Source organism: Corvus moneduloides, chromosome 25, assembly GCF_009650955.1.
Source record: "Corvus moneduloides isolate bCorMon1 chromosome 25, bCorMon1.pri, whole genome shotgun sequence".
Taxonomy (NCBI): Eukaryota; Metazoa; Chordata; class Aves; order Passeriformes; family Corvidae; genus Corvus; species Corvus moneduloides.
In genome coordinates, this window is record NC_045500.1 from 1,595,877 (window position 1) to 1,622,737 (window position 26,861).

The 26,861-nt window shown below is 52.3% G+C and overlaps 2 protein-coding genes across 3 annotated transcripts in view; one reads left to right on the forward strand and one right to left on the reverse strand.

Moving 5' to 3' along the window:
- Positions 1-18,232, forward strand: part of CDON (cell adhesion associated, oncogene regulated) — a 53,501-nt gene extending 35,269 nt beyond the window's left edge. For both annotated transcript variants that reach the window (XM_032133701.1, XM_032133700.1), the window contains exons 11-20: positions 114-242; positions 1,547-1,753; positions 2,390-2,571; positions 3,759-3,864; positions 7,096-7,218; positions 8,650-8,877; positions 9,897-10,171; positions 12,478-12,557; positions 16,982-17,238; positions 17,780-18,232. In XM_032133701.1, coding sequence (XP_031989592.1) covers positions 114-242; positions 1,547-1,753; positions 2,390-2,571; positions 3,759-3,864; positions 7,096-7,218; positions 8,650-8,877; positions 9,897-10,171; positions 12,478-12,557; positions 16,982-17,238; positions 17,780-17,946 — 1,754 coding nt within the window. In that variant the 3' untranslated portion in view covers positions 17,947-18,232. The remainder of the gene's footprint in view (positions 1-113; positions 243-1,546; positions 1,754-2,389; positions 2,572-3,758; positions 3,865-7,095; positions 7,219-8,649; positions 8,878-9,896; positions 10,172-12,477; positions 12,558-16,981; positions 17,239-17,779) is intronic.
- Positions 18,141-26,506, reverse strand: VSIG10L2 (V-set and immunoglobulin domain containing 10 like 2). Its single transcript, XM_032133702.1, has 12 exons — positions 25,985-26,506; positions 24,378-24,731; positions 23,327-23,611; positions 22,566-22,841; positions 22,140-22,415; positions 21,591-21,851; positions 21,214-21,507; positions 20,820-21,122; positions 20,497-20,619; positions 20,389-20,413; positions 20,144-20,316; positions 18,141-20,050 (listed from the first exon to the last, which is right to left on the reverse strand). The coding sequence occupies exons 1-12, from the start codon at positions 26,058-26,060 to the stop codon at positions 19,974-19,976; spliced, it is 2,523 nt and encodes an 840-aa protein (XP_031989593.1). The 5' UTR covers positions 26,061-26,506; the 3' UTR covers positions 18,141-19,973.
- Positions 26,507-26,861: the final 355 nt, after the last annotated feature.

Here is a 26,861-nt window from a genome sequence, read left to right on the forward strand (position 1 = left end):
TGTGGAGCCAGGGCAGCACTGTAGCGAGTAGAGTGAGCGTATAGTGAGCATTGACAAACAGCATTTCCTTATACAGGCCCTACACTGATGTACTGTCTGTCAAATCTTCTTAGAAAGAACATCATCCTCGAAAAACACACAGGCTCCATCTCCACCTGCAGGAATCCCTAAACATCCCATTGTTCCTGAAGGCACAAATAATTTCGGTGTCATCCTTCCGGACCTGTCTCGCCACAGTGGAGGTAGGAGCGTGGATGGTTTGTGATTCGGGTGCTAAAAGTTGTATTGCAAAGAGCTGCATCTGAGTTAACCTGTGTTTATGACAGCTCCAGGTGCTTGTATTGCCTCCTCTATTTCCTGTTTATTCTGAGGCTGCTCTGTTACACAGGATATTTCCAAGGATGCTGCTGCCTGCATGGGTGGCTCTCAAAAAAACAAGAGAATTTTCACTTACAGCCCATGTTCTTGCTGCATGTTTTTAAACCTGCGGTTTCTTTTTGCTAAATACTTTGTTTTTCTCTTTCCTTCCACTGAGAAAGAGCCAGGGGAAGAGGGGGAAATGGGAAATGGCTGTGTCAGAGCTTTAAGTTCTAAAAAGTGCATGGTGTCTGTTCTGAATGTTCTCCCGTGGCTTCCCAGGGATAGGCTTATTTCTGATGGTGAGGAGATACAAGCGCTTCCCAGTAGGTGTGACGTTTGGCCTGGTTTCCAGTGAAAAGAGCACGTTTGTAGTCCTTTTTCTCACCCCCCCGCCCCCCAGCCTTTGAACTCCTTGGTCTGGTTCAGGCAGATTTACTCAGGGGCTGAAATCTCAAAGGTATCTAAAATTTGGGGTAAAGCCAAAGGTGAGTGGAGAGGTTTAATAACACAGGCGAGGAGCCGAGCGTTGCGTGCTTGTGGCAGCACTGAGTGTCAGAGGAGCCTTACTCGTGCCTGGCTGCAAATGCTCAGCTGCTTCATGCCCCAGAGCTGCCAACCTGCTGCTCCTTGCTCCACTCCTCAGCGCCAGCTCCAGGTTCATGAATCCAGGCTGGTTTAGTAAAGCCTCACAGCTCTTACAACCAGATTTACTAACGCCCCTCTTTCCCTTCTCTCTGTCCCGCTGCTGCCTGTAACTTCAGTGAGTTCTGTAAGTATATCCTGGTGCATGCTTTGTTCACTCTTCCTTCTCATTTCTCCAGCACTGGTTAATGTGGATGGGTTGAAGTTTCATTGGGTCTGGGGGAGTTTTGAGAGCTTGAAAATAATAGCCATGTTTTTCCTGTTCACTTAGTGTATGTGTCTGTTTCCATGTAGAAGTGGTTGGAATAGTTCAATGCCATATAATTTTTTAATATTGTATCGATAAGATAATCAATTCCTCTGTTGTCTGCTCATCATCCATCCTTTCCAGCAGAGTAAGGGCAGTGGTGATTTCAGGAGGATTTAAGATTCTCCTTGCTAATACGGGAAATCCAACGTAATCAGCAAAGAGTCTAATCTGTTGTTCCTGAAAATTAAATTTCGGCTGTCTCTAATCCTCTCATAACCAAATTTCCCATTTCAGTTCCAGAAGCTCCCGACCGACCCACGATATCCACGGCATCGGAATCATCCGTCTACGTCACGTGGATCCCCCGCGCCAACGGGGGCTCCCCCATCACTGCCTTCAAAGTGGAGTACAAACGCCTGGGCCGCAACAGCGACTGGCTCGTCGCAGCTGGCAACATCTCTCCTTCCAAGCTGTCTGTGGAAGTTCGGAACTTGGAGCCAGGTATTAGAAATGGTCTTTCATTACTGCAGCTCCTCGTTTTTTTCGTTTTAACTTCTGCTTGGATTACCCCGTTTCTGCTCGATTAGGTTTGGGTTTTGTGTATGGCCTAGGAGCTTGTTACATGAATTCAAGTTGATTTCTGGCTTTCCAAGTGGAAAAAACCCCACCATAATTTAATACTTGTTCATGTGGAGAGGAGGGTTGTGTATCACTGCTATTTTTAACTTAATTGTCCTTCTAGTGAACACTCAGAATGTGGAGAAAAATGCATTAATGGAAAAACATCTGTCCTGACTTCTTCCAGTGTCCAACCCTGAAAACTCAGGCAGAAAGCACAAGAGAAAAGGGAGTGGATAGGGATCCTTTGAAGCATCTTCTCAGAGCCCACCAGTTTAGGGACTTCCTGACTGATGGAGGCATCTCCATCTGTGTGTACAATACCCTTTGGATTTTCCTTGAGTGACTTCTAGAAGCTGTTTACATCTCCACATCAATCTGTGGCAAGGCCTCCTCTGCTTTTTCTAACTGGATGTTGTGCAAAAAGTACTTCCTAATCCGTTTAGTCTCTCCTTGAATCCTCTTTCTAGCACTTGTTTTGCTACGAGGGCTTCTTTCTTCCACTCTTTCCCTTAAAAGGAGAAATGTATAGGTTCCGAGTGATCGCAGTGAACAACTACGGGGAGAGCCCCCGGAGCGCCGCGTCGCGCCCGTACCAAGTGGCCGGATTCACCAGCCGCTTCTCCAGCCGGCCCATCGCCGGGCCGCACATCGCCTACACCGAAGCCATCAGCGACACCCAGATCATGCTGAAGTGGACGGTGGGTATAACAGTCTCCTGTTCTTCTCTTCCCTGTACAATTTGTACTGCTGGGGCTGCTCAAAGTGGAGCATTAGGAGCTGTTTGCAGAGTGGTGAGTGGTGGTTTTCCTCCCCCTGAGTCCTGGACGTGATCGTGTTCCTAGGATGGGGCTGAGACACTTCATGTCCATATGGTAGAACTGGGGGACTTAGTGGGACATGTGCCTCTCGAGCCCTTTGCCCCCATTTCCAGACCCTTTTTCCCACTCGGAGGCAGCCCTGTCAGTTGTCTGTTGCCTTTTGCACCATCTCCCAGCTTCCCTCCACCCCACTCCCCTTCTGGCTCCCTGGGGACCCCACACACCTCTCCTCGGGTTACGCCAGATGTGCCCAACCGGCAGCTCCAGTGAGGGGCTGCAGCCGCCCCAGTCCACCTGCTCTGGCACAGACATATCAGAGGCACCAGTGGGCTTAACTCTGTCCCAAGCCCCTTCATGCCATGAGTTGTGAGTTGGCTCCGTTTCCTGCAATTCCTGCTGCTTTTGTCAATCCAGGCTGGGGTGGCTGGGAGTGTGTTTCAAACCCGCCGTCTTCCCTCACATCCAGTGGAGGTTTCATGTTAGAGAAACATTTTCCTTTCCCCTGTTACCTCGTCTATTGTAAACAAGTACTTTAAAGTCCTTATTGAAACCCACAGAAATTCTTTGCTCTTGTTTTGAAATCTAACCCCCTGGTATACTTTGGAGGATTTAATGTGTAGAGTTCCCAGTGTTAGTTTGCTCTGCTAGCTCAGCCTTAAGAGATGTTAAGGATAATAAACTTAAAATAACCTCTAGTTCCTCAGGAGGCTGCATAACTTAAAGTAAAAGATTCTGAGCTGATTTTTAGAGTGACCTTAACTCTTTCTGAAGAGTTTTATGGTTTTAACTTTTCCATTTCCATTAATCATGCAGATTTTCAGGCTGTGCATGGTCAAACCCTAACTGAGGGTTTGGGAAGTGATGTGGGAAGAAAGTGTCAGCCCAAGCTCAGTCTCTTGTCCCCATCCCACTCTCTGGCTACTCCAAGGAGTTCAGTTACCTTTGCTTGCACAACCTTATTAAAAATATTCATATTTCCAGAGCATGACATACTCGGTGATGACAACTCAGCAGGACTCAGTTAAATTTTTTCTCCTCTCATGCAGTCTTTTAAAATTCTTTTGCAGTACATCACATCGAGCAACAACAACACGCCCATCCAAGGATTTTACATCTACTACCGGCCTACGGACAGCGACAACGACAGCGACTACAAGCGGGATATTGTGGACGGTACGGTGCCGGGCACGCGTGCTTGGAGCGCTGCTCCATGGGGAAGGACACCCTGTAGCCATGTTGGCTGTGTTTATATGAAATCTAAACTGCTTTTCCCAAGCAAAGTCTTGACAATATATCTCACAGGAGGAGCTATCTCAACCACCTAACGTCGGGTTTTGCCCACACGTGAGCTGGTTTCTTCCTGCTGAAGCCTCTTTGACGTGGAAGCTTGAGAACTAAATGCTGGGCTTAGGTCTGGCTTGTTAGACAGCTGCAAATCCTTAATGAAGGTCTATTTAAACTGGTGTAGCTTCAAGTTGTATAAAGAGAAAGCAGTGTAAATGAGGTTTAACCCAGGATAAAAACATCTGGGTTACAGACTGTATTAACAACTAGCTGGCTTTTAAAATTATTTACCCCAGCATGGACTTTCTAAGCTGGTCGTACCTCGTGTGTAATTGCCCTTCTCTCCTCTTACTTTGCCTAATCACTTCTCCTGCTATAAGGAAGTTGCTTTTAGCCTCAAGTGCTGTAGCACTCTGCAAATGCAGGTATGTTTGTGCTTCATTCTACCTTTTAATCAAGTTATTTTTTTCCCCTGTGCACATTAGATCATCTTTTTCCTGGAAGAAGTTATTAGATAATGTCTATATTAGTCCAGAAGTGGAAAACCCTTTTAAAAATATATTATTTAATGTCCTTATTGCTCGGGCTGAGCAAATGCAGTGATCTCATTCTGGCTCGATGACGTTAATTATTTTTTTCCCCCTCATTTATTCAGTTACAAGAGGAATGGGCCTTTATTTTGAAAATTTTCCCCTGCCAGACAATACTGCACATAGTACTTTGATGCATGACATAAGCTTTTGCACACTATAAAGCTATTAAAGATCCAGAGTTTGAGCTCAGAGGCTTTAAAGAACCTTGTGCAGGCTGCACCTTCATCTGCAAATGTATTTTAGCCTTTGCTAGACAGAACTTGTGTGTTTATAAATCTTATACACTGAGCAGTTAGTTGTTTAAGTGGGCTCCACTGTGCTGTGAAATTAGCTTGTTTCGGGTTTTTTTTTCCGAGCGTGTGTGTATTGAACTCTTTGTGGCAGTCTGAAACCATTAGCAGCTGCTCCGCTCTGCCAGAGCCTGCAACAGAAATCACTTGGTGGAAAGATTTAAACTTCAACTTTTCTTTACTGTGCTCCCCTAAATTAGCTTTTCAGGAGGGGGAAAAAAAAGGAGAGAGAACTATTTTCAATTAAGTTGTGATTGGAAGCACTTGATGTGAAATATGTAGAGGAACATGTGACTTAAGGTATTTTTGCCATAAATCACTTGTTCTTCCCTTTTCCCCCCCTCTGTTACCTTTGAATTAATCTGGTTTTTGACAGGGAATTTTATCTTGAAATGACTGCATGAGTTGTGGAAAAAGTGTTGTGATGCCTGTGCTAGCTAAGTGCTTGCCGCAGGCTTTCCTCACCGCTTCCTGTTAAGTCTTGTCTTTCGAGACATTCAAAACTCTGCAGAAACCTTTTTTTTCCCCCTTATAAATGCCGCTACAGGCAAAATCAGATTTTATTTGAAGGAAAAAACAAGCAAAAAAGCTTGACTCTGATGGCTCCTCCATATCTCTCAGCCGCTTTAAGCAAAAGCAAAAAAATCACCCCTGTCCTGCATTTGTCTGTTTCTGGTCTGAATTTCTCTGTTTCGAGGATCGTGGAGATTGAATTTTAAATGTAAATGCAGTCTGATGTCAGTTGTTTAAATGTTTTCCCTTGCTAATGGTGCACGAAGAGGACAGTTAAAGTGCCTGTACTGATTCCAGTTCCACTAATGGTTTGAAGCGGAAACCTAAAACCTGGTGTAGTAATTACCGAAAGGAATGCTTGGGGGTGGGGGCGCCGGGAAAAGCGAGTCTGAATCTTGGGAAAACGTGCGATTTAGGGAAAGGCGGTTCCAGCTTCAGCCGGGGCTTGTCCACCCTCACTGGGACGTGCAGCAGGCCAGAGCTGGACACGAACTGTGCGGGGCAGCCCCTTGTCCGGAGGGGCCCTCCTGGGTATCCCCCACCCTACTGGGGCCGGGCAGAGGGTCTGGAGCTGAGCTGGGTCCCAGAGGAGTTTGAGCAGCGTCACAGTGACAGCCCCTGCCCGCCGAGCACGCCCGAGTCTTTTTATTAATGCTTAAATCAGTAGGTGGTAGACAGTTCCTTAGAAACAGTGGAAACAGTTCAAGGTGGTATTTTCCAAGAGGGATTAAGAGCACTCAAACAGTTAATTAAACTCCTTAAAAAAAAAAAAAAAGAGGAAAAAAAAAGGTCGCTGTTTAGTAAAATTTGTCACAAGCCCGTGAAAGTAAAAACTGGGAATGATTTATCCTGAAGTGCTCAATACTTCAGGAGGGTGTCTAAATGAAATGCTGGCCAGAGGCCAGAGATGACAAAACCGTCCTATTAGAGAAGATTGCTTGGCTGGGGCTCGAGCTCCACGGGGGCAGTGGCACCAGGACAGCCTTCGTTCCCAGGATGGTTCATAAAATGCACGTTCAATTATTTGCGGTTTCGGCCAAAGTGAGCAACCCAGACGTGTCCTTCCTGCGGGACACCGATGGCTGCAGTGGTACCTCGCACCTCGAGGGCAGCAGAGAAGGTCTGCTCACAGCCAAGTTCTTCCCTTGGCCCAAGCTTCCTGTGCCACTTTTCCTTGTTATTTGCCCAGTGTACTGTAAATAGTCAGCATAATCCACCCTAAACCCATCCCTTTGGCAGTTCCATGTTTAGGGTGCACAGAAAGCCCCCTAACCAACAGGGCTGCTGTTGAGTTTAAAGGCCCTTGTGTGGGCACTCAGATGTCTGGGTTTTGAGTTTAGTGAGTTCTGGCTTTTGTAGAGAAAGACTTTCTTAAAAAAATTAGTTGAAAGTACTGAAAAAAACCTCCCTTTAATTCATCAAAATGTCCTTCTAATAATCAATTTCACAAGATAACACAAGTCTTAGAGAGTCATGGAATAATCTGGGTTGGAAGGGACCTTAAAGATCATCTAGTTCCAACCCTCTGCCATGAGCAGGGGTGCCACTTGTAGACCATGGTTTCAGCTAAGTCCATAAACTGTTACTAAAGATTTTTGTGCTAGCAAGACAAGCTGCAGTGCCCCTGCATTTGGTAGGGAAGGACCCTGCGATGCACTCATCCATAATTCTGGCTCCTGTGAGTAACTGAACTGCAGTCGATTTACTTTTTCTCCCCACAACAGGTACAAAGCAGTGGCACCTGATAAATCACCTGCAGCCTGAAACTTCTTATGACATTAAGATGCAGTGCTATAACGAGGGGGGGGAGAGCGAGTACAGCAACGTGATGATCTGCGAGACCAAAGGTGAGGCTGCGGGGCCGAGCCGAGGTGGCGTTTGGGATGTGAAAGATCCACGGGGGGGGATCTTTTTGTGCAGCACAAAAGTCAGCTGCAAGGATGACCATAATTTTCTGGAATGTTTCGGAGGATTGTTTTGTCTTCCGAAGCTGGGATTGTTTTGAACATATGGAAAGTGATCCGTTGCACTCCCGAGGCTCTCAGCAGAGCTCTGCAGCTTTGCCTGCCCTCAGAGATAGTGCTGCTGCCTCTGCGGTGCTGATGGCCTCTGCTTGGGAGACAACCCTGTGCCTGAAGATGACAGAATTGATTTGTATGTCTGTTTTATGTCTTCAGGGCTCTGTGACACGTTGTATAAGTGCAGACCACAGCAATTGATGGCTGTGTTGGCTGCCTCCATCCCTAATCCTGCATGCCTCTGGCACAAAGTCTGTACTGTTCTCGGGAAGTGTCAGATATGGCAGTCACATTTATTTTGCGAAGAATTCCTGTCTCCTTTAATCTCTAAAACCAAGTAAGGCTGTAAAGGGAAAATGCAGACAGTAAACTTCAAATGCAGTGCTATGAAAAAATGTTTGAAAAAAAAAAAAGAAAAAAGCCCTCTGGGAACGGAAGCATCAAAATTCAGCGAAGTGAGTAGTGAAACCTTTGAAGGAAGGAGTAGGAGCTGCAGGGCTTCAAGGCTGCACACACAGTTGGTCTCCCTCCTGCAAGGAATATAACTTTCTTCTCTAATTTTAAAATGGGCAAGATGTAATCTGTCATTCACACTGCCTCTTCTGTAAAATTTATCTCCCCCAGGCTTATAAGGGTGATCCAGCTTATCCAACATACCTACATGGAGGTGCTTGTGTCTCTCTGATCAGCTTCACTCCTAAGCCAGGCACCTCTTTTAGGTCTTTAGTGTCAAATGGAATAAATCTGAACTGGGGTGTACTGGAAACTAACGTAAATGCAATTCCTGGGTTAAGCTAGCATCTCATTTTCAGTGATTTTCTGTTCGTCTCTTGGTTGATCTTCAACTGTGTGGTTTGGAAAGGGGGTTAGCAGGGTTCACATCAGATAAGAGTAGGTCACCTGGCAGCGCCTGGGTGAGAGAAATGTGTGTTGTGGTTTTCCCTGACCTCAGAAGTGGAAAGATTTATGCTCTTTCAAGTTGAGAGTTCGAGCAGTTGCAGCCATGGGTACCTCGAGCGGCTCGTTAAAGTTCCAGTGACCTCAAAGAGCGGGTGAGGATAATCACCATTTTCCAAGGCAAATAGTTATTACCCAATAGGAGTTGGCATTCTCATTGTAGGCTTTAATATTGACTTGGAAGCTTTCTTTGTGAGGCATTGGGACTCAGACTCAGCAGTAATTATTTTCATTTCATAGTGAAAAAACACCTTTAGAAAATGCATTTAGAGGATGTACACGTACTTGTCTCTGCCCATCCAGTGAAACGCACGCCGGGAGCATCTGAATATCCAGTGAAGGACCTGAGCACGCCGCCGAACCCCCCCGAGCGGGCCGGGGGCAGCGGGGCCGTGCCCGCCAGCGGCCCCGTGCGCAGCAGCGACATGCTGTACCTGATCGTGGGCTGCGTCCTGGGGGTCATGGTCCTCATCCTCATCGTCTTCATTGCCATGTGCCTGTGGAAGAACCGCCAGCAGAACGCCCTGCAGAGTGAGTGGGGGCTGGTTCCCTTTCCAGAGTAAAACTAGGAACGTCTATGCTGCGTTTTATGGATGGGAAGCAGTTTCCTGTTAGGAGCCAGCTGGCGTTTCTGTAGAGACTTGTACTTCCAGGTGTGCCTTAGGTGCAAACTTAGGTTTTTAAGAGCAACAATGTCTCCATTTCTTCACACTGATGCTCCCTGTCCTGATGTGTCCCTGGGGGATTGTGCTGCAATTTCACCCAGGGGGTGGTGTGGGAAAGGCCTGGACAAAGTTTCTGCGGTTTGTGTCTAAGCCCTTGCATAGGTCTCTGATGATCGCAGAGGCAGAATAATCGTAAGCACTTGTTGAAATGTGGAGAGTTAAACCCTGGATCTCTCTCTTTCTTGAGTGCATCTGGAAAGAAAGAGAACTTGCAGCTCTAGGACAAGTTCCTTGTTACCTCTTAGTCCCTGCACAATGAAATGGCATTGGATGGCCAAGTCTTCCAGAGGTGTTGATAAGGAAAACCTCTTCATTAGAGAGCAGGAGCCTGGAGCAGGAGCTTTGCAAGGTGCTCGGTACCCTCCAGCAACCTGGAGCCAGCAGAATCTCTGCACTGGCCTTCTCTGCTCCTTGTACATAAATCAGCCTTGCTCTTGCCACAGACTGTGGTGATTTTTAAATGCCTTTAATCTACAGAGAGAAATGAAACAAAACTCCTTGCAAGATCAGATAGTGTCTTCAGCTGCAGCCCAGAGAGATCTTCTGGAAGCAGCTTATAGCAGATATAGCAGAGAAGCTGTTGGTTTTAGGACGCTCTTGTAGTGATTGACATCAGCCAAGCCCTTCCAGACCAACATTTCTGGTCTGCTCTCCAGGCTGTGGCTGTTTTCCATGTCTACATTTGTGTGCTAAGCACAATATCTGTGGATATCAGAGTTAGTTCACAAAAGCTGGAGAAAGAAAAAAGGAGTTTACTTTTTAGGGATGCTTGTTTAGCTTCTCATTTAGCAATAAAAGTGCTCTCAGCAGTAATGTCTTTTGCAGAATACGACCCTCCTGGCTATCTCTACCAAGGGGCAGATCTCAACGGGCAAATGATTGAGTACACGACCTTACCGGGGACGAGCCGGGTCAATGGCAGCATCCACGGAAACTTCCTCAGCAACGGCCTCAGCAACGGCTGTCCCCACGTCCATCATAAAGTCGCCAATGGTGTCAATGGGATCCTGAGTGGAGGAGGAGCAGGACGGTACCCAGGGCACACCAATTCCCTGTCCAGAACACACGTGGACTACGAACATCCCCATCACCTCGTGAATGTAAGGTCCTACACCGGGTGGGAGGCTCAGCCCAGACCCTGGGGTTTATTCAGGGGCTGTGGAAGCAGACTTAATTTGGGTGGGGGAATACTCATCCATTGATACCAGCCAGTTCCACTGAATTCCTTATCCCAGAGGAAGCAACTGGGCTGATATTTGTGATACAAACATCATGGTTTTCATTTGAGAATATCAGATGACGGCAAGAATTCCACTTACTCTGGGAAATCTGCCTCTACCCTCCTCCTAACAGCATGTAAGCTCTGAGAATGCCTCAGTGCTGGGCTGAGATACTTTACTTGTACATATGGTGTTTCTCAATCTCCAAGTTAAATACATTTAATTATAGCTGCTTATTCTGCAGCTTTATGGATCACCCGTTTTTCCCCCACCTGTTTCAGATCTGTAACTCTGAGCAATGCTATTAATTATGGCAAAGCACGAATGGCGCAGGAGGTTCCGTGGAATGAAGTGCCCCATACATCTTGAGCTGCAGCAGTGCAATAACGCTGCTTTTTTTTTCAGTCTCCTGTTTGTGACTGTTGAGACAGGCTCGGTTTTTGTTTTGAAATTGAAAATAAAATTAAAAACTAATTTCAGTCTGCGATCCAGCCTTTGTATGCTGTGGAAAAATACTTCATTTGCTGAAACGTGTCCTGTTTCCAAGAGAGAATAATGATTTCATTATTGTCTATGGAAACAGATGGCTTGCATTCAAACTTACTAAACTTACTCAAAACTGTGAACATTGCCCAGGAAAACTGAAAGAAAAAGTTCAAAAGTCTGAATAACCCATGCTGTTTCTGGAGAAAAAAAACGGGTCTATTGTTTGTGTTGGTAATTGAGCACAAGCACTTCATTTTATTGAACAACAAATTAGCACTTGCACAGTAGTTGCCACTTCAGTTCCCTCCAGTCTCAGCCCAGACCAGTCAGTTCTTCACCCCATTCTGTCCTTGGCCTACCCATGTAGCAAGAAGTGCCCACTTTTGGTTGTTTTCAAGAGCAACCAAGACCCAAACTGGAGTTTTTTGACCTGTCCAACCTCCCAACGGGTGAAACTCTCCAAAAGTCTCCAAGCCCTCAGGAAGGGAACATCTGCAGTGCTCAAAAGCTCGCCCGGGAGAAAGCCTGGGAGTTTGCATTGATGTTTTGTCCCTCCTATTTTTATTTTTTGTGGGGGAAAGAAGGAAATACATGTGTGATGACAGAGGTCTTGGAGCTCCTCTGTGCCATGAGGTGTCCACCCAACGCCGCTGTCTTGCTGGGAACAGGTGACAGGGTTGAGTTTTTCTTTCCCCACTCCCTGTTGCAGAAAGTTTGAGTCACGCGATGTCACACGATCTCTGCCCGTGGAGCAGGGCTGGGACTGGCAAGTGGGCGAGGCTACGCAGGGGAACAGGATGTTCTGATCCTCGTTAGGTCGCTCTTTATTGTTTCAATGATTGGGCTAAATGAGGAAGGGAGCAACTGGCCAGGATGGCAATCAAGACTAATCAGGCATTTCCTCAGTGCTCCCTATCCCTCAAAAACTTCAGGATAAGCTCCATTTTTGCAAAAATAGGGATTGCTAGAAGTTCCCTACCACTTGAACTGCCAAAAGCCAGGTGAGCATTCCCAGCCTGGCTCCCTCCTGGAGGCCGGCGCGGAAGCCTGGCTCTGCAATTGGAGTGGCTCCCGCATCACTGTCTGCCTGGTCCCTAACAATGAGGTATGTGTTAATCTGGGCATTTCAACTGGCTTGTAATGGCCCCGTTAGCCAAAACCAACAACACAAAATCCCTCTCACCCGGAGTCATTGCTGGCTGAGGAATTACCCCATCTGTACAAATATGAAACGGTTCAAAAATCAGTGTAGTGAAGTAAACTGATCTAATCGGAGTAATTACAGGAAAGTGGGATGGGTTTGTGTGTGACATCAGCCCTCCAAATTTAATCTTCTGTCTCCCTAAACAAGCCTTGTGTGCTAATGAACAGCAATTCACTTTCGTGTCTGTCATCAGCGTTAAAAATAAATATATTTACAGTGTGTTTATTAAATTAAGCCTCAGCATATTAAGCTGAAAACAGACCAGGGAAATGACCACATACTTGTCTAAGCTGCAGTTATTTACTTTTCCCTGACACACACACTGGCAAAGCCCTCCCTGGCCTTTGGACAATCGCTCAGTGTTGCCATGCCACGTACAGCCCAGAGCAGGGCATCGATAACGTGATCGGAGTGGGGAAACTGAGTCAAAGAGCTCCTGGGTGTTCAAATAGTGATTTGATTTCTGATTGTTTGTTATTAATCCTTCCTGCTGCAGGGTGGTGGGATGTACACGACAGTGCCGCAGGCTGACCCCTCGGAGTGCATCAGCTGCCGGAATTGTCGGAACAATAACAGGTGAGGAATAACCTGCACGAAGGCAGAACCTGCCTGGAGAGCAGCCCTCACTCTCCGTGCTGGGGTGGAGCTGGGGCTGGCAAAAGCTGAGGGCTGGAGTCCTGGCTGACACGAGGAGCTCCGTGGATGACCTGGAGAGCAGTTGAGGATTGTTCGTCGGATAGAATAAAACAAGTTGTTAAACCCCCAGAGCTCACTGTGCTCCTCTGATGCTCTCTAGGCAGGTTGGGCACTGGATTTTAAAAGAGTCCTTATTTCCTGTGTTTTCTTTAGTTTTGAGATAACAGAATCATTCCATATGGAGCTTGTCAAATCGGATTTAATTGGTCGTCCATATTTTACACTTCCTGACATTCCCTTAAGAACACTGACCAACTCACTCCTTTGCCTTCACATTGCTGTCCTTTGTAAAACATGGGATTTGAAGTTCTTGAGGCCTTCAGGAGGAGTTTGACCAGCCATTGTCAGAGTGGGATACATTTTCGTCATGGGAAAAAGGATTCTTGTGTAGAATAAGGGAAAATCTGTCTTCTGCGTTGTGGCTGGGAGTCGGAAACCTAATAAAAATTATTACATTTTTCACTTTTGGAGTTATTATCCTCCTAGGCTTCTGACTAAATCTCTGGTTATTTTAATGATTATAAATAGGACTGAAAGTCAGACAAGCTGGGCTGCTCAGACTGGTAGGTTGTGGGCTTTTTTTCAATCATACTTTGATTTTTCTGTATTGTTAAAATCTTCAGCTGCCTTTAGGCGTGCATCTGGGTAAGATGAATTGAAATTAATCGTTGAATCGTTGAATATTCTGAGTTGGGCCCACAAGCATCATCGAGTCCAACCCCTGTTGAACAATAAAGCTGTTGTTGAAGGCAGAAAACACATTCACTTTATTTTCATGGGTTTACTTTTTAAAATACCATTTATAATAGGCTTTGAATCCATCTTCCTTCTGTAAATATGTGCATGACAGTGTAATGCTGACAAGCTGCTGCTTGCAGGTGGAGCTGGGCACGCCTGGCCTGGACCAGTGTCCCTGGCAGGTCTCAGGAAAGCCCAGTACGTTCCCTCACAGATCCATGCTGTGCTTTCGAGCAGGCTGTGCAGCAGCTCTCACCAGGATGTCTGAGATTGGTGGTAGTTTGGAGCCTGCCATATGTGTTACACTGTAATTAAGAGCTTGCTTCCAGTTTTAAACACATTTAAATTTTTATTTGCTCTTCTTTTTCTCCTAAGAAAGCAAGGGAAAGAGTTCCATCCTTTGCAACTGCACTGCTCCTCCCAGACGGGTCATCAGCAGGGCCTGAACTTTGAGTTTTCACAGCCCCATTCTATATTTGACTGCTTGATAGAGAAACAAGTTGTCCCTTACAGCTGCCTTACCCCGGAGGGGATCATTAACCTCGGTTTGGCAGGAGAGCTGCACAGCCGGGACCGCTCCGTTCCTGTCCTGGCGCTGGGGGAATGGAAAGAGGACATGGGAGAGGGGAGTGGAGAGGACCAGAACGTGCCTCAGCATTACACCAGGGAGCTGGGTGTATGGCCAGGGTGAGGAGGAAGGCCTAGTGGGTTAGTGCAGTCAGCTCAGTAGGTTTTGGCAAGTGGGAATTTGGGGCTGGAGTATTTTCTCTGTGTTGTTCAACCTCATTGCACAGGTGAGGGCTGTCCCCCCAACCCGGTCTCTGTTGGTGGAAAGAGAACCTGTTCCTTGTCCCAGGCTGGAATCATTGTGTGCTGAAACCAGGCAGTTCCCTCTGCACACCCCCTGTGGCAGCAGGGGAAGGGAGGTTCAGGTGGACAAACCTCTGGCAGGGTGAGGTCTCCAGATCAGGAGTGTGGCCTTGGTGCCACAAATTCCTCACTGACCCATTTCCACCAAATGCCTGGAGCTGTTGCTGATTTGGGGTGAATTTAGCAGTTACGTGAATTGTGACCACGTGCAAATGAATCCTAAAGGTTCAGCATTATTTCGTAGCTGTTTTCAGCAATAGCCATCTCAGAGCAGGTTTTATTATTCCAGTGCTGAAATCCCTGGGTCTTCTGTTTAAATTAGCACTTTATCCCTCATAACAGCTCGTGGAGCCTTGCCAGAGGGAGAAGCTGCTGAAAACTGGAGACCTGCTTTGCTATTGTGGACAAAGCCTGTGGTTGACAGGATTGAGAATTGATCTTTTTCCTTCTCTTGTGCCTTTGTGCTAAAGCTCTCAAGATACCTGATGTTTGCAGAGGAATTTACACTTTTGCAGGTCTCTCTCCTTTGCCAACTCACTGTATTTTGATCAGAAATCTGAAATGCACAATTCAAATGTAGGAGCATCAGTTTGTTTTTCCAGCTTTTTCATCTAAATTATTGGTTTTTTAGATTATAGTTTGGTAGGGTTTCAGTATTGAGGATTGATAGAAAATGTGTTTTCTGCAGCAGGGATTTTACATCGCTGTTCCTGCACACTCTGCTCTGGATATCCCCATGGCTAGTTTCCATCAAAATGTGGTTATTGAAGCTTAAAAGGCTGAACTGCTGTGTTGAAACATCCTTCAAGCCCTTACAATAATACAGAGAACTCCACTGACCTGTGTATCTTTAAGAAGAAACCCCCAGAAACATGCAAACCCAAACATTTAGATGGGTTTCTCTGAGCCCTTTTTTTCTAAATAATAAGTGAGTGCAGTCAAAACCTCTGCGGAGAGAAAGGCAAACTAATAAATGGATTTGTTTGAGGACCAGATGTGTTTCATGTGGATTCTCCAGTGGCTTCAGTGGTATTTTGGTACTTGGAATAATGATTTTGGAGGCAGTTACAGCAGGAGAAGGACAAAATAGGAGAGTGAAGGTTGAAGCTTGGTGCTGCTCCATCCTCATAGCCTTTGTGGGGGGAGCAGGCTCCAGAGGGAAGCCATTTGTCCTGTTCTGCCTTTGCAGGTGAAGCATCTGCCGGAGGGGAAACTCACTACAGCTCCTCCTCTGACAAGTTTATTTGTGTTGTTGTTGGACGTTTTGTTGCTCTTTCAGTTCTGACAATGCTGATCCCAGGTTTTGATCAGGTTTCAGGTATGAGGCTCTAGGCGGAGCTGTATGACAGGTCCCTCCAGTGTGATGGTTTCCATTATTGCCATAACTTTTTTAATGGCATAAAAGTGGTTTCTGGGACTTGGGCAGGACTTAACCGAGACTGCCAAGTTTAACATGTCCTGGTTTTAAATCCTTCTGAGCTCAGTGCTGGGCTGCTGTCGAGGTCAGCTCTGCTGGCTGCTGCCCTGGCACTGCTGGTGTCCCACTCCATCTTTCCTCCGTTTCCAGCAATTTTTCATCTGCTCTGCTCAGTTTTGGGCCAGAACCAGTCTGGAGCAGCACACGGCACTGCTTGCTGAGCCAGCAGCTGAGCAGGCAGGTCCCAGGGATCAATTTTTGTATTTCCAAATGCCAGCCTTAAGCAGTCCCAGGGATAATGTACAGCAAGTGCTCTGGGCTGATCCCTGTGAGCAAAGCAGGTGAGGGATGGATTTACATCTGGTAGGAAAAAAAGAGAAGGAGGATGCTCAGAGTTGTAGCTGCACCAGCACGTAAAGACCTGAAGCCTGGTTCAGCTTCCATGGGAACATTTTGGGGTGTCACTGGAGGGTGTGAACGCTGTCCATCCTTATTTCCGTGCGTTTATCTGCAGATCCATCTCTGTCCTGCTCCTCATAACAAGGAGCATTTTGGCGCGTAGTTTCTCAAAGTTTGTGCCAGCTGTACAAGTGAACTTTTTACTTTTGGGGTAGTTATGGCTTTCTTATGTAGGAATTTATATAAATGTTCCCTGAGGCCACATTGTTCATGAGGCTGCAAACACTGAGGTCTTTTCCTTCATGCCACAATGTGTCAAAGTCCTGCTCCTTTTTTTTTAAAGCTTAAATACCTCAGCTGTAACAATTGCTTCAGCACTTTAGCTTCAATTCCACAGCTTTGCACAGATATTACAGGGCCACAGTCTGACTTACACAGCAGAAGGGGGGGGGGGGTTTAAATTTGTTATATTGCATCTATTTTTCTAATTTGCATTCACTCCAATAACACATAGTATTTATTTTCCAACGTACTTAAGTTTGCTTCTTGGGTTTCAAATTTGAGCTCTTTATCTTGGCAGTGAAAACATGTTTTATGGAGTTGCTTTGATGGAGAAATGGACTCACAAGTCAGGTCACTGGGTCTCAATTGATGGGGGAAGGAGCTGCGCGTGTTTTGAATGTTTTCAGCTGTCTGCTGGGAGAAAAAAACCCACTCAGTCCTTTTCTTAACGTCAGAATCACTCCACAAATATATTTAAAACTGATTTGACAAATGCTCTGATTGTTGACGTGGTAAAGCACTTAAAAGTTGCATTTTCTCAAGAAAAAGAGAGCGAAGAAGCCACTCTGAGTAACTTTGGCCTCTGTCCCTCCCGCAGGTGTTTCACCAAAACCAACGGCACTTTCGGCAGCAGTGCGCTCCCTGTGGTGCCCCTCAGAGCCCCTTTCCAGCAGGACGGTGTGGAGATGAAGCCCCTGAGCCCCCACGTCATGGTGGCCATGTGCCTGGCCTCGGCCACCCCCGAGTGCAGCGCCCGGCTGGAGGAGGACGGCGAGGAGAGCGCGGAGCAGCCCCCGGCCCAGCACCCCTGCTGTCGGGAAGGCATGAGCCAGCTCTCCGTGGATTGCATGGACGGTGAGGCATCCCTCACCTGGCTGGGAAGCTGGGAATATTCTGTAGGATGCCTGTAGGGAGCTTAATTAATTGTGGAGAAGGTAGTAATTAAACCCTTGTAAGAGCGGGCTTTGAGGAAGGTGAAGCGTCCCGCCTTTCCCATCGTGGAAGGCGGGAGCAGTGCTGCTCCAGTGCCTGGTCCTGTCATGCCCTTGTGATTGATGCCTCTAAAAAGGGCTCATGGAGCACATAAGGAGGCTGTGACTGATGGATGCTGCACTCAGGGCACGCCCATTGACACACAGGCATTCCAGAGCCATCCTGGAGGCAGGAACAGGCTCGGGGAGGGAGCTGGGCTGAGCTCCTCGGTGTGAGCTGTTCGATACGGGGGCTGTGCTGGGATAGAGCCCTGTGCTTTTCCCTGGCATGGTGGGAATGAGCCTGAGCCCGAAGAGCATCACCCACTGGAATTAAGAGTTTTTGGGGTATGTGGGTCTGTTAAGCTGACAGAAAATCTCCTGAAAAACCCGACACAACCACCCGCCCTGCTCTTGCTTTGCAGGCGGCAGCTGCGTGCACTCGGAAACATCGAACCACATTTTGAGTTGGAGTCCCCTCATTCTTCAGCCTGTTTCCAAGGACTGTAAGGAAAAACCAGGATGGAGTTCATCCGGAGTCACCCTAAATGGTTCTGGGGACCTTTGTCAGCTCCAGCTGCGGGAAACCTGAGGAAGCGACCGTTGTCCCCACTTAACGCCAGGAACTGCACCGCAGCATCGCTGAAAGGGAGTCACGGGGGGATGTTAATTATAACAGAGAGAGTCACTATTTATTTTTTGTAGTAGTGTCATATGAATGTATCTTGGTTTCAAAATGGTTGCCTTTTTATATTATTTATGCCTTGAAATCCCTTTTTTGTTGGGTTTTTTTTTTTCTTCCCCCACACACCACAAAACTAGCCTGGTTATGTGTATAAAAAAAGAATTGTAATAATATAAAGAATGAGGATGGGAAATGTGGAGTGGGTTTCTGTGGCAATTTACCAGTGGGACAGGCGCTTCCAAGGAGCCCAAGAGAGGGATTTAAGCAGGTCTGAAATGACCAACAGCTGCCACCTCCCTGGCAGCTCAGTGACATGGTACTTCAACCCTCCTTTCCATGAACACCTCCTGGCCTCTTTTGGTTTCCCTGGGAAGATCCCAATGAGGAAATAAGAAGATCAATAAGAAAAATGAGCCTCGGTTGAGTCTCTCCTGTGCAGCTTGAAGCAGAACTTGAGTCAGTGACTGTGTCTTTAGGTGCTCAATAACCCTTAGATCTGCAGAAGTACAGGTGGAAATCCAGCCTGTCTCTCTTTCCCACTCACAGAAGACAAAATCCAGTTCAGCTCTTGGTTTGAGGGATTACTAACAGCTTGGATAGCTCTGAAATGAAACCAGTCATGGCGAAGCAGCTCCCACCAGCCCTGGGCACAGCTGTCAGGAACCCGCCTGTCCCAGACACAGCATGATGGAGGTGCTGCAACCTTAACTGCAGGGCTTGGGTGGGTGTTTCAATTTTTTCTTTCCAAATTTAATCCCAGTAAATAAACCAAACCAGTGCTTACAGTGAGCTCTCCCCAAAGCCTTCTCTTCTGTCGCATTATTTGTGGTTGTATTTATTGTTTTGCCTTTTTTTTCTTTAGGGTTGTGCATCCTCCCAGCTAGAGCTGCCTTATTCCAAAGTTCTCTACACACCCGTGGGCTTTGGCTGCCATGTACCCTGGAACCACCACAGATCTCCCTCCTCCCTTTTTGCTTATCTCGTCCTCACAGCCTGAATTTTCCCTTCGCAGGACCTGCTGCAAGGCTTTCCCCTTTTCCAACAGAGATTGGCAGGCGAGTGGTTGCAATTTACCTCTGGCTGCTTCATTTTCCCCAAGCACTGAAATTTAACCATGGTTTTAAACAACCTTGCTTAAATCTCCCCTGTACTGTGGGTGTGTCAGATAAAGATGCTCTGTTTTCCAGAGAAGCTGTAATATCCCTTTGGAATGTTATGTGTTTGGAAATGATGGTTTTGCAGGGGCTTTGGGTAGGGTTTGTATTTCTGGGGGTGGTTCGATAAAGGGATCGATGCTGCTTTGTGGCTGGTGTGGGGATTCATACTCTGGGCACTGATCAAGATTGGCTCATGTCACTTGATTCTTCCCAATGGGTTATTATTAACCAAATACAGGAGGAAATGGCTCAAGGTGCCCTTGTTTCCACACACACCAGAAGATGAGGACTCAGGAAAGCTGGGAGCTGCATGACACTTTCCTTGGACCCTGCTTCCCTTCGTGTTTGCACCAACGCAGGGAAAAACCATCTCCCATCACTATTTGTAACCACCTGCGGTTTGGCCTGAAAGTGGGGAGTTTGGGGTGAAGATGAGGCCCCTTCCCACAAAAAGCTTTGTGGCTGTTTTTGCACCACAGAAAACACAGCACAGTCCCAAAGCAGCATCCCCAGTTGATGCCAGCCCTGGGGCTGAGAGCGGTGCTTTGGCCCTCGGGCTTTTTTTCTGCCATCGGTGAGAAACTATTTATTGTAGCCTAAATATTTATTTTAGCTCCAGCAGTAACTGCAGGCCTGAGGCTGAGCTGGAGGGGCTTTCTCCGGGTGCCACATTTGGAGCCAGCTGCCTCCCAGCCTGCCGCGGCACAGGTGGGTGCTGCCGTCCCGTGGTGTGGAGGAGAGGAGGAAAGGGAAATAAAAGAGGAAAAGCCGGAGCGGTCACGGTGTCGCTGTCACGGTGATGGTGACATTAACTGGTGGGTCATCAGTGGTGCTCGGTGCTGCCGAGAGCGGCTCTGCAAGGGATGGGGGAGCCCAGGTGCCACCAGGTCGGTGTTGGCTCAGCAGGGCAGGTGGCTCAGCCCTCAGCTCGCCCCAGGGTGCGGTACCTGCTGCCGTGCTGCGGGCAGAGGGCTCTCCCTGTGCTGGTGCTGCTTCGGTCCCTGCTGCCGTGCTGGGGGCAGACGAGTCTCCCTGTGCTGGCACTGCTTCCTCCTCCCCGGCTGCGGCTGCTTCAGCATCCTCCGCCGTGCCCACAGGCTCCTGGGCGCCAGGACCAGCCCTGGGGACACGCGCGGGGTCTCGCTGGTGCCCGGGCACGGGAGCAGCGGGGCAGAGGGATTTGGGCACTCACGTGCGGAAGAGCAGGTCGTGAAGCCCTGGGGAGACAGATGGGTGTGAGGTGCGGGTGTCAGGGGACGAGCTGTGGCCCCCGATGAGCCCCCCCGGCCCCGGCACTCACGCGGGAGGGTCTCCCGGTGGCGGGCGATGCAGTGCACGGCCAGGAGTGATGCTGCGGTGGCCACCAGCATCCCTGCCACCGCCGCCCCAGTCACCGCCGGGTAGGCCTCGAAGGGAGGCTCGGCTGGAAGAGAGCAGAGGGAATATGGCAGGCAGCAGGGACGGGCAGAGCCCAGAAAGGCCAGGGAAGGTGCGAGCCTGTGCCTGAAACCTGCTGACGGCTGCTCACACTCGGCTCCTCAGCTCCACCAGGACGGAAACGCTGCCCTTCTCCACTCAACCCTTGCTCTGCCCCCACGGAGCAGCAGCCCCTGCCCACTTCACCTGGCGTCTGCACCTCGGAGGGGTGCCCGGCCGTGCGGTGGTTGACGGCCAGGACGCGGAAAGCATAGAGCACCGCGGGGTCCAGCCCCCCCAGGCGCCGGTCGCGGGAGTGCGGCTCGATGTCGCCGGCGGCTGTTTCCCAGGGGCTCACTGTCTCCCGGAGGGGCTTCTTGGTCTGGCGCCGCTGCACCACGAAGCCGGTTAGGTTGCCGGCGCCCTGCGTCCGCCACTCCAGCCGCACCTCGGTGCGGGCCCGCGTGTAGCGCAGCTTACTGATGGTGACGTTGGGAGGGGCCGGGTACCCTGCGGCGAGATGGCACCCGGCAGGAGGGGCTTGATGCCCCCAGCCCACCCTTGATGTTCCCAGCCCAGCCTTGCCCCTCCCAGGACTCACGGTCCACGCGGAGGCGGACGGGGAGGCTGGCAGTGCCCACGGCATTGGTGGCGGTGCAGCGGTAGATCCCACTGTCCCCCGGCCACTCAGCATCCCGGACGGTGAGGTTGAGCCACGCTTCTCCCTGCTCCAGCCGGTACTTGGCCAGCCCCGGTGTCACCTCCCGCTCCTTGGGGTCGTACCAAGCCACGGTGGCACCGAGATCGGCATTGCTGCCAAGCTGCCGGCACGAGAGCTGTGCCTCGCCGCCCTCCAGCACCGCCACCTCGCTCTCCGCCTCCAGCTCGGGGACCTCTACTCGGCGACAAGGGGGGACAGTACCTGTAGGGACGTGCCACCCCACCGCGGCGGGGGCTCTGGGGACGGGTCCAGCTTACCCAGCCGCAGGCGGCACTCGGCGGCAGCGGCCCGCAGCGGGTGGGCGGCCACGCAGACGAACTCCCGGCCCCCCAGGCTGCCGTCGGTGCTCAGCACCAGCACGGCGGTGGAGGGTGCGGGGTCGCCCAAGGCCCGGCCCGCAGTGTCCCGCCAGCGCAGGGTGACGAGTGGCGTGCCCCCCTCCCAGCGGCACCGCAGCATCACGTACTCGTCACCCTTGGTGGCCGCTGCCGCGCAGGTGGGGCTGCCAGACGGGACCCCTGCGGGATGGAGCGGCGTCAGGGTGGGGGACACTGCCACGCTGCGCCAAAGCACCCCCGGAAAGGAGACACCCCCCTCCCAGGGCGTGGAGGGTTTGGCAATCCTGGCTGTGCCACAGCGTCCCCCGTTTTAGAGCGAGCTGGAGATGCTGCAGGTCCCAGGAAAGGGAGCAGCACCCGGGAGTGCCCACCCCGTGGTGTGGCCATGGCACCGGGTCATTGCAGCTGTGCTGTGGCACCAGGGGGTCAGAAAGGGGTTGGGGGACAGATGGGCCCATTGTCACTCACACAGGGTGGTCCCACACGCAGCCCCCTGTGGCAGTGCGGGGTGGGAGGCCAGGCAGGAGAAGGAGCTGCCGTTCCTGGTGGCTGCCCCTGACTGGATCCTGGTGGCCATGGAAAAACTGGTCCCCATCAACCCCTCTTCCTCCTCCTCCTCCTCCCGAGGGCCCACCCAGCGCAGCCGGGCCAGGGGGAAGCCCCCCAGCCAGCGGCACCGCAGGGCCACGTCCTGCTGGTCACCGGAGGCCAGGGCAGAGCAGCTGGGGCTCCCGGCTGGTGGATCTGCAGGAGACCATCGGCACTGGGGGAGAGTGTGGGTTTCCTGCCAGCCCCACCTCAAACTGCCCCTCACACCCACATCCTCACCAGGGAGCTGCGCTGGTCCATCTCACCCCGTGGGGACCTACCGGCCCCGCGCAGGGGGTTACTTACAGTAGACAGTGAGGACGATGGTGGCCTGGGTGCGGGTCTGGAGGTGGCTGTTCTCGGCCAGGCAGGTGTACGTGCCCGCCTGGGCGCGGGCGATGGCAGTGATGACGTAGGTCTGGCCGATGTGCACCTGGGAACCGTTGTGCAGCCAGACGTAGCGGCTGGGGGGGTTGGAGGGGGCCAGGCAGCTCAGCACCACGTCCTCCCGCTCGCCCGCTGAGAAGCCCCCCTGTTCGGGGGAGAAGGGCTCCACACGGATGGCCGGCTCATCGGGGCCATCTGTGGGGACACGGGGCCCTTCAGACAGGGACATCCCCACAAAGGGGACACAGCCCTCCCTGGGGCTTCCTCCCACTGATGGCAAGCAGGGCAGCAAAGCCCCCTTAGAAAGGGTGCACCATGGGGGCTGCGAGCACACCATGATGCGCAGTGGCCACGGATGCATCGTGGTGACAGCACACACAGTGGCCATGGTGGCCAGAGAGGCATTATGCTGGTGGGGTGTATGATGGCCATGAACACATCAAAGCAACAACAAGCCATACCATGGTGGCCATAGAGACATAGTGGTGGCCATGGAGGCATCACGGTGGCAGGATACATGATGTCCATGGATGTTCCATGATAGCTATGGACATACCATGGTGGCAGGGTGCTTAGTGGCCATGGACAAACCATGGAGACATTGTGGCGGCCACAGACATGCCATGGATGTCACCAGCCCCGAAGATGCCCCGCTAGCTGGTGGCACCCTGGGCACTCACAGACGATGTCCAGGTAGACGGGGTCGCTGGTGTGGTTGTTGACCTCGTTGCTCACGGTGCAGACGTACCAGCCCGTGTGGCTGCGGTTGGCAGGTGTCAGCTGCAGTTCTGCCCTGGAGCCCCCCAGCCCCGCAGGGGTCACTGAGGGACCCCCCCGGGGCTCCTGGTGCTGCCAGGAGAAGCTCAGCGGCTCCGTCCCCTCCCGCACAGTGCACGTCAGGGCCACCGCTGCCCCCTCCGCTGCCGCCGCCGCCGTCGGCCGCACGAAGGGCTTGGAGACGGGCACTGGGGGCACCGAGTGTGAGCGGCCCCCACAGACATCAGAACGCCCCAGGGCCCGCCCATCTCCCACAGATGGATTGTTTGGCTAGTGAGATGCTATAGCAGCCGGTAGAATGGTTAGTGAGGACACCTACAGGCTGTGGGCATTACCCATGCTGGGGTAGCTACTGGGACCAGTTTGGGGTGGTGGGATGCTTGGGTGGCCAGGGCAAGGAAATGAGGGTGGCTGGTGGGTTGGTGGCTGGTGGGTTGCTATGTTGGCTAGTAAGGGGCTACACTAGTTGGAGGCAAGGGAGGTTTGCTGGCTAATGGCATGCTGTGCTGGCTAGTGGGGCTCTGGGTTGGCTGATGAGTGCTATGTTGGCTGGTATTGAGCTGTCTTGTCTGGTAGGATGCCATATTGGCTAGCAGTGTGCTATGCTGGCTAGTAGGATACTTTCCTGGCTAGTGGCAGACTACATTGGCAAGTAGGGTACTCTGCTAACTAGTGGGGTGCTCTGCTGGTGAATGGCGTGCTGCAGTTGCTAGTGAATCACCATGTTGGCTAGTGGGACTCTGCATTGGCTAGTGGGGCACTACGCTGGCTCGTGCTACGCTTTATTGACTTGTGGAGCCCTTTGTTGACTAGGGGGGTGTTTTGTTGGCAAGTGGACGACTCTGCTGGCTCCTGGGCAAGGGGCTGGGCCTGACCGCGATCTAGGGCAGTGTGATGCTGGCTGCGGCTGGCCAGCAGGGCCCTCCCTCAGGTTGGCCACAGCCAGGGACTTACCCAGGACCCGCAGGAGGACGGCGGCATAGCCCACACGGAGCCGGCCCCGCTCCGGGAAGAGCCCCTGGCAGAGGAAGCGGCCCTGGGCGGCCACGCGCAGCTCCCGCAGCTCCAGCGTCCCGTTGCGCAGCGTCACCCGGCCCAGCATCCCCGTGCCGGGGGCCACGGCCACCTCCCTGCCCGAGCCCACGGCCACAGCCCGTGGGAGCCCCTCTCCCCGCGGCGTGAAGCTCCAGAAGACCACGGCCGGCGGGGCTGCGGCCGCCGGCCCACAGCTCAGCTCCACCGCCCGGCCTCGCACGCCCGTCGCCCGCCACTCCTCGTAGGCCGCCTCGCCGGCCGCCAGCGGCTGCCCTGCCCCGGGCAGCGCGGGTCAGGCCTCGGCTCGGCCCCCGCCCGGGACACGCGGGGAAGGGTCGGTGCTCACACCCTGCCCGCACCCGGGACACGCGGGGAAGGGTCGGTGCTCACACCCCGCACCCGGGACACGCGGGGAAGGGTCGGTGCTCACCCCCCGCCCGGGACACGCGGGGAAGGGTCGGTGCTCGCCCCGCACCCGGGACACGCGGGGAAGGGTCGGTGCTCACCCCCCGCACCCGGGACACGCGGGGAAGGGTCGGTGCTCACACCCCGCACCCGGGACACGCGGGGAAGGGTCGGTGCTCACACCCTGCCCGCACCCGGGACACGCGGGGAAGGGTCGGTGCTCACACCCCGCACCCGGGACACGCGGGGAAGGGTCGGTGCTCACCCCCCGCCCGGGACACGCGGGGAAGGGTCGGTGCTCGCCCCGCACCCGGGACACGCGGGGAAGGGTCGGTGCTCACACCCCACCCGGGACACGCGGGGAAGGGTCGGTGCTCACACCCTGCCCGCACCCGGGACACGCGGGGAAGGGTCGGTGCTCACACCCCGCACCCGGGACACGCGGGGAAGGGTCGGTGCTCGCCCCGCACCCGGGACACGCGGGGAAGGGTCGGTGCTCACACCCCACCCGGGACACGCGGGGAAGGGTCGGTGCTCACCCCCCGCACCCGGCACACGCGGGGAAGGGTCGGTGCTCACACCCCGCACCCGGGACACGCGGGGAAGGGTCGGTGCTCGCCCCCCGCCCGGGACACGCGGGGAAGGGTCGGTGCTCACACCCCGCACCCGGGACACGCGGGGAAGGGTCGGTGCTCGCCCCCCGCCCGGGACACGCGGGGAAGGGTCGGTGCTCGCCCCGCACCCGGCACACGCGGGGAAGGGTCGGTGCTCGCCCCGCACCCAGGACACGCGGGGAAGGGTCGGTGCTCACACCCCGCACCCGGGACACGCGGGGAAGGGTCGGTGCTCACCCCCCACCCGGGACACGCGGGGAAGGGTCGGTGCTCACACCCCACCCGGGACACGCGGGGAAGGGTCGGTGCTCGCCCCCCGCCCGGGACACGCGGGGAAGGGTCGGTGCTCACACCCCGCACCCGGGACACGCGGGGAAGGGTCGGTGCTCGCCCCGCACCCGGGACACGCGGGGAAGGGTCGGTGCTCACACCCCGCACCCGGGACACGCGGGGAAGGGTCGGTGCTCGCCCCGCACCCGGGACACGCGGGGAAGGGTCGGTGCTCACCCCCCGCCAGCGCCGGCAGCAGGCACAGGATCCAGGGCCCCCTCCAAGGCGGCGGCGCTGCCCGGCCACGCTCCATGGCGCCATGGCCAGCGCCAGCACACTGAAGCAGGGCTGCGCTCTCTGGCACGACCTCCTCTCCGGTTACCCACAGGTAATTAAGCCTGGCCCTGATTAACTGTTAATTTTTTATCAACCTGACAGCACAGGGGGAACCCGATGCCGCTGCCGCTGGGCCCCTGCAATCTCAGGGCTGAGGAGGGGTGCACTTGCTGTGGGAATGGCAGCATCCTCGCATTCCCCCCACGTGGGAATTTAATTCCTGAGTGTTCTCTCCTCCAAGCACAATTATTTTGGCTAAAGGAGGGGAAAATAACACTGGCACTCCCCTGTGATCAAAGCTAGGGGGTTTGGAGCTGGGGAAGCCAGGCAAGGAGTGAGGTTTGATATTTCATCTCCCACTGTCTGCCACGCCCCAGACCATCAAACATTCATAGGGGCGGCTGTGCCGTAACGCAATGCCAGGGGGCTGGAGCGAGCCAGGGGGGATTTGGGGGTGCACGTGGTGAGGGGGATCAGAGAACACTCAGCAAAGGCTGGAAAACTACCTGCCATCTCCCATCTCCCTCACTGATCCTTTAAGTAGAATTCATTGCTTGTTACCAAAATCACAGTGTTAATATCAAATGTGAGATCCCCACAAAGAGGTTTTGGGGCTTGAAATGCCCCAAAGGGTTAAAGCTGGCAGGAAGGAGCTGCAGAGCCAGGACCAGGCCCTCTCCTGCTACCACCAGGTCCTGCTCCCACTGCCACCTCTGGCTGTGCTCTCATCACGTTTTGGTCACTTTTTGAGCCCGTTCAGGTCAGGTTTGGGAAGAAA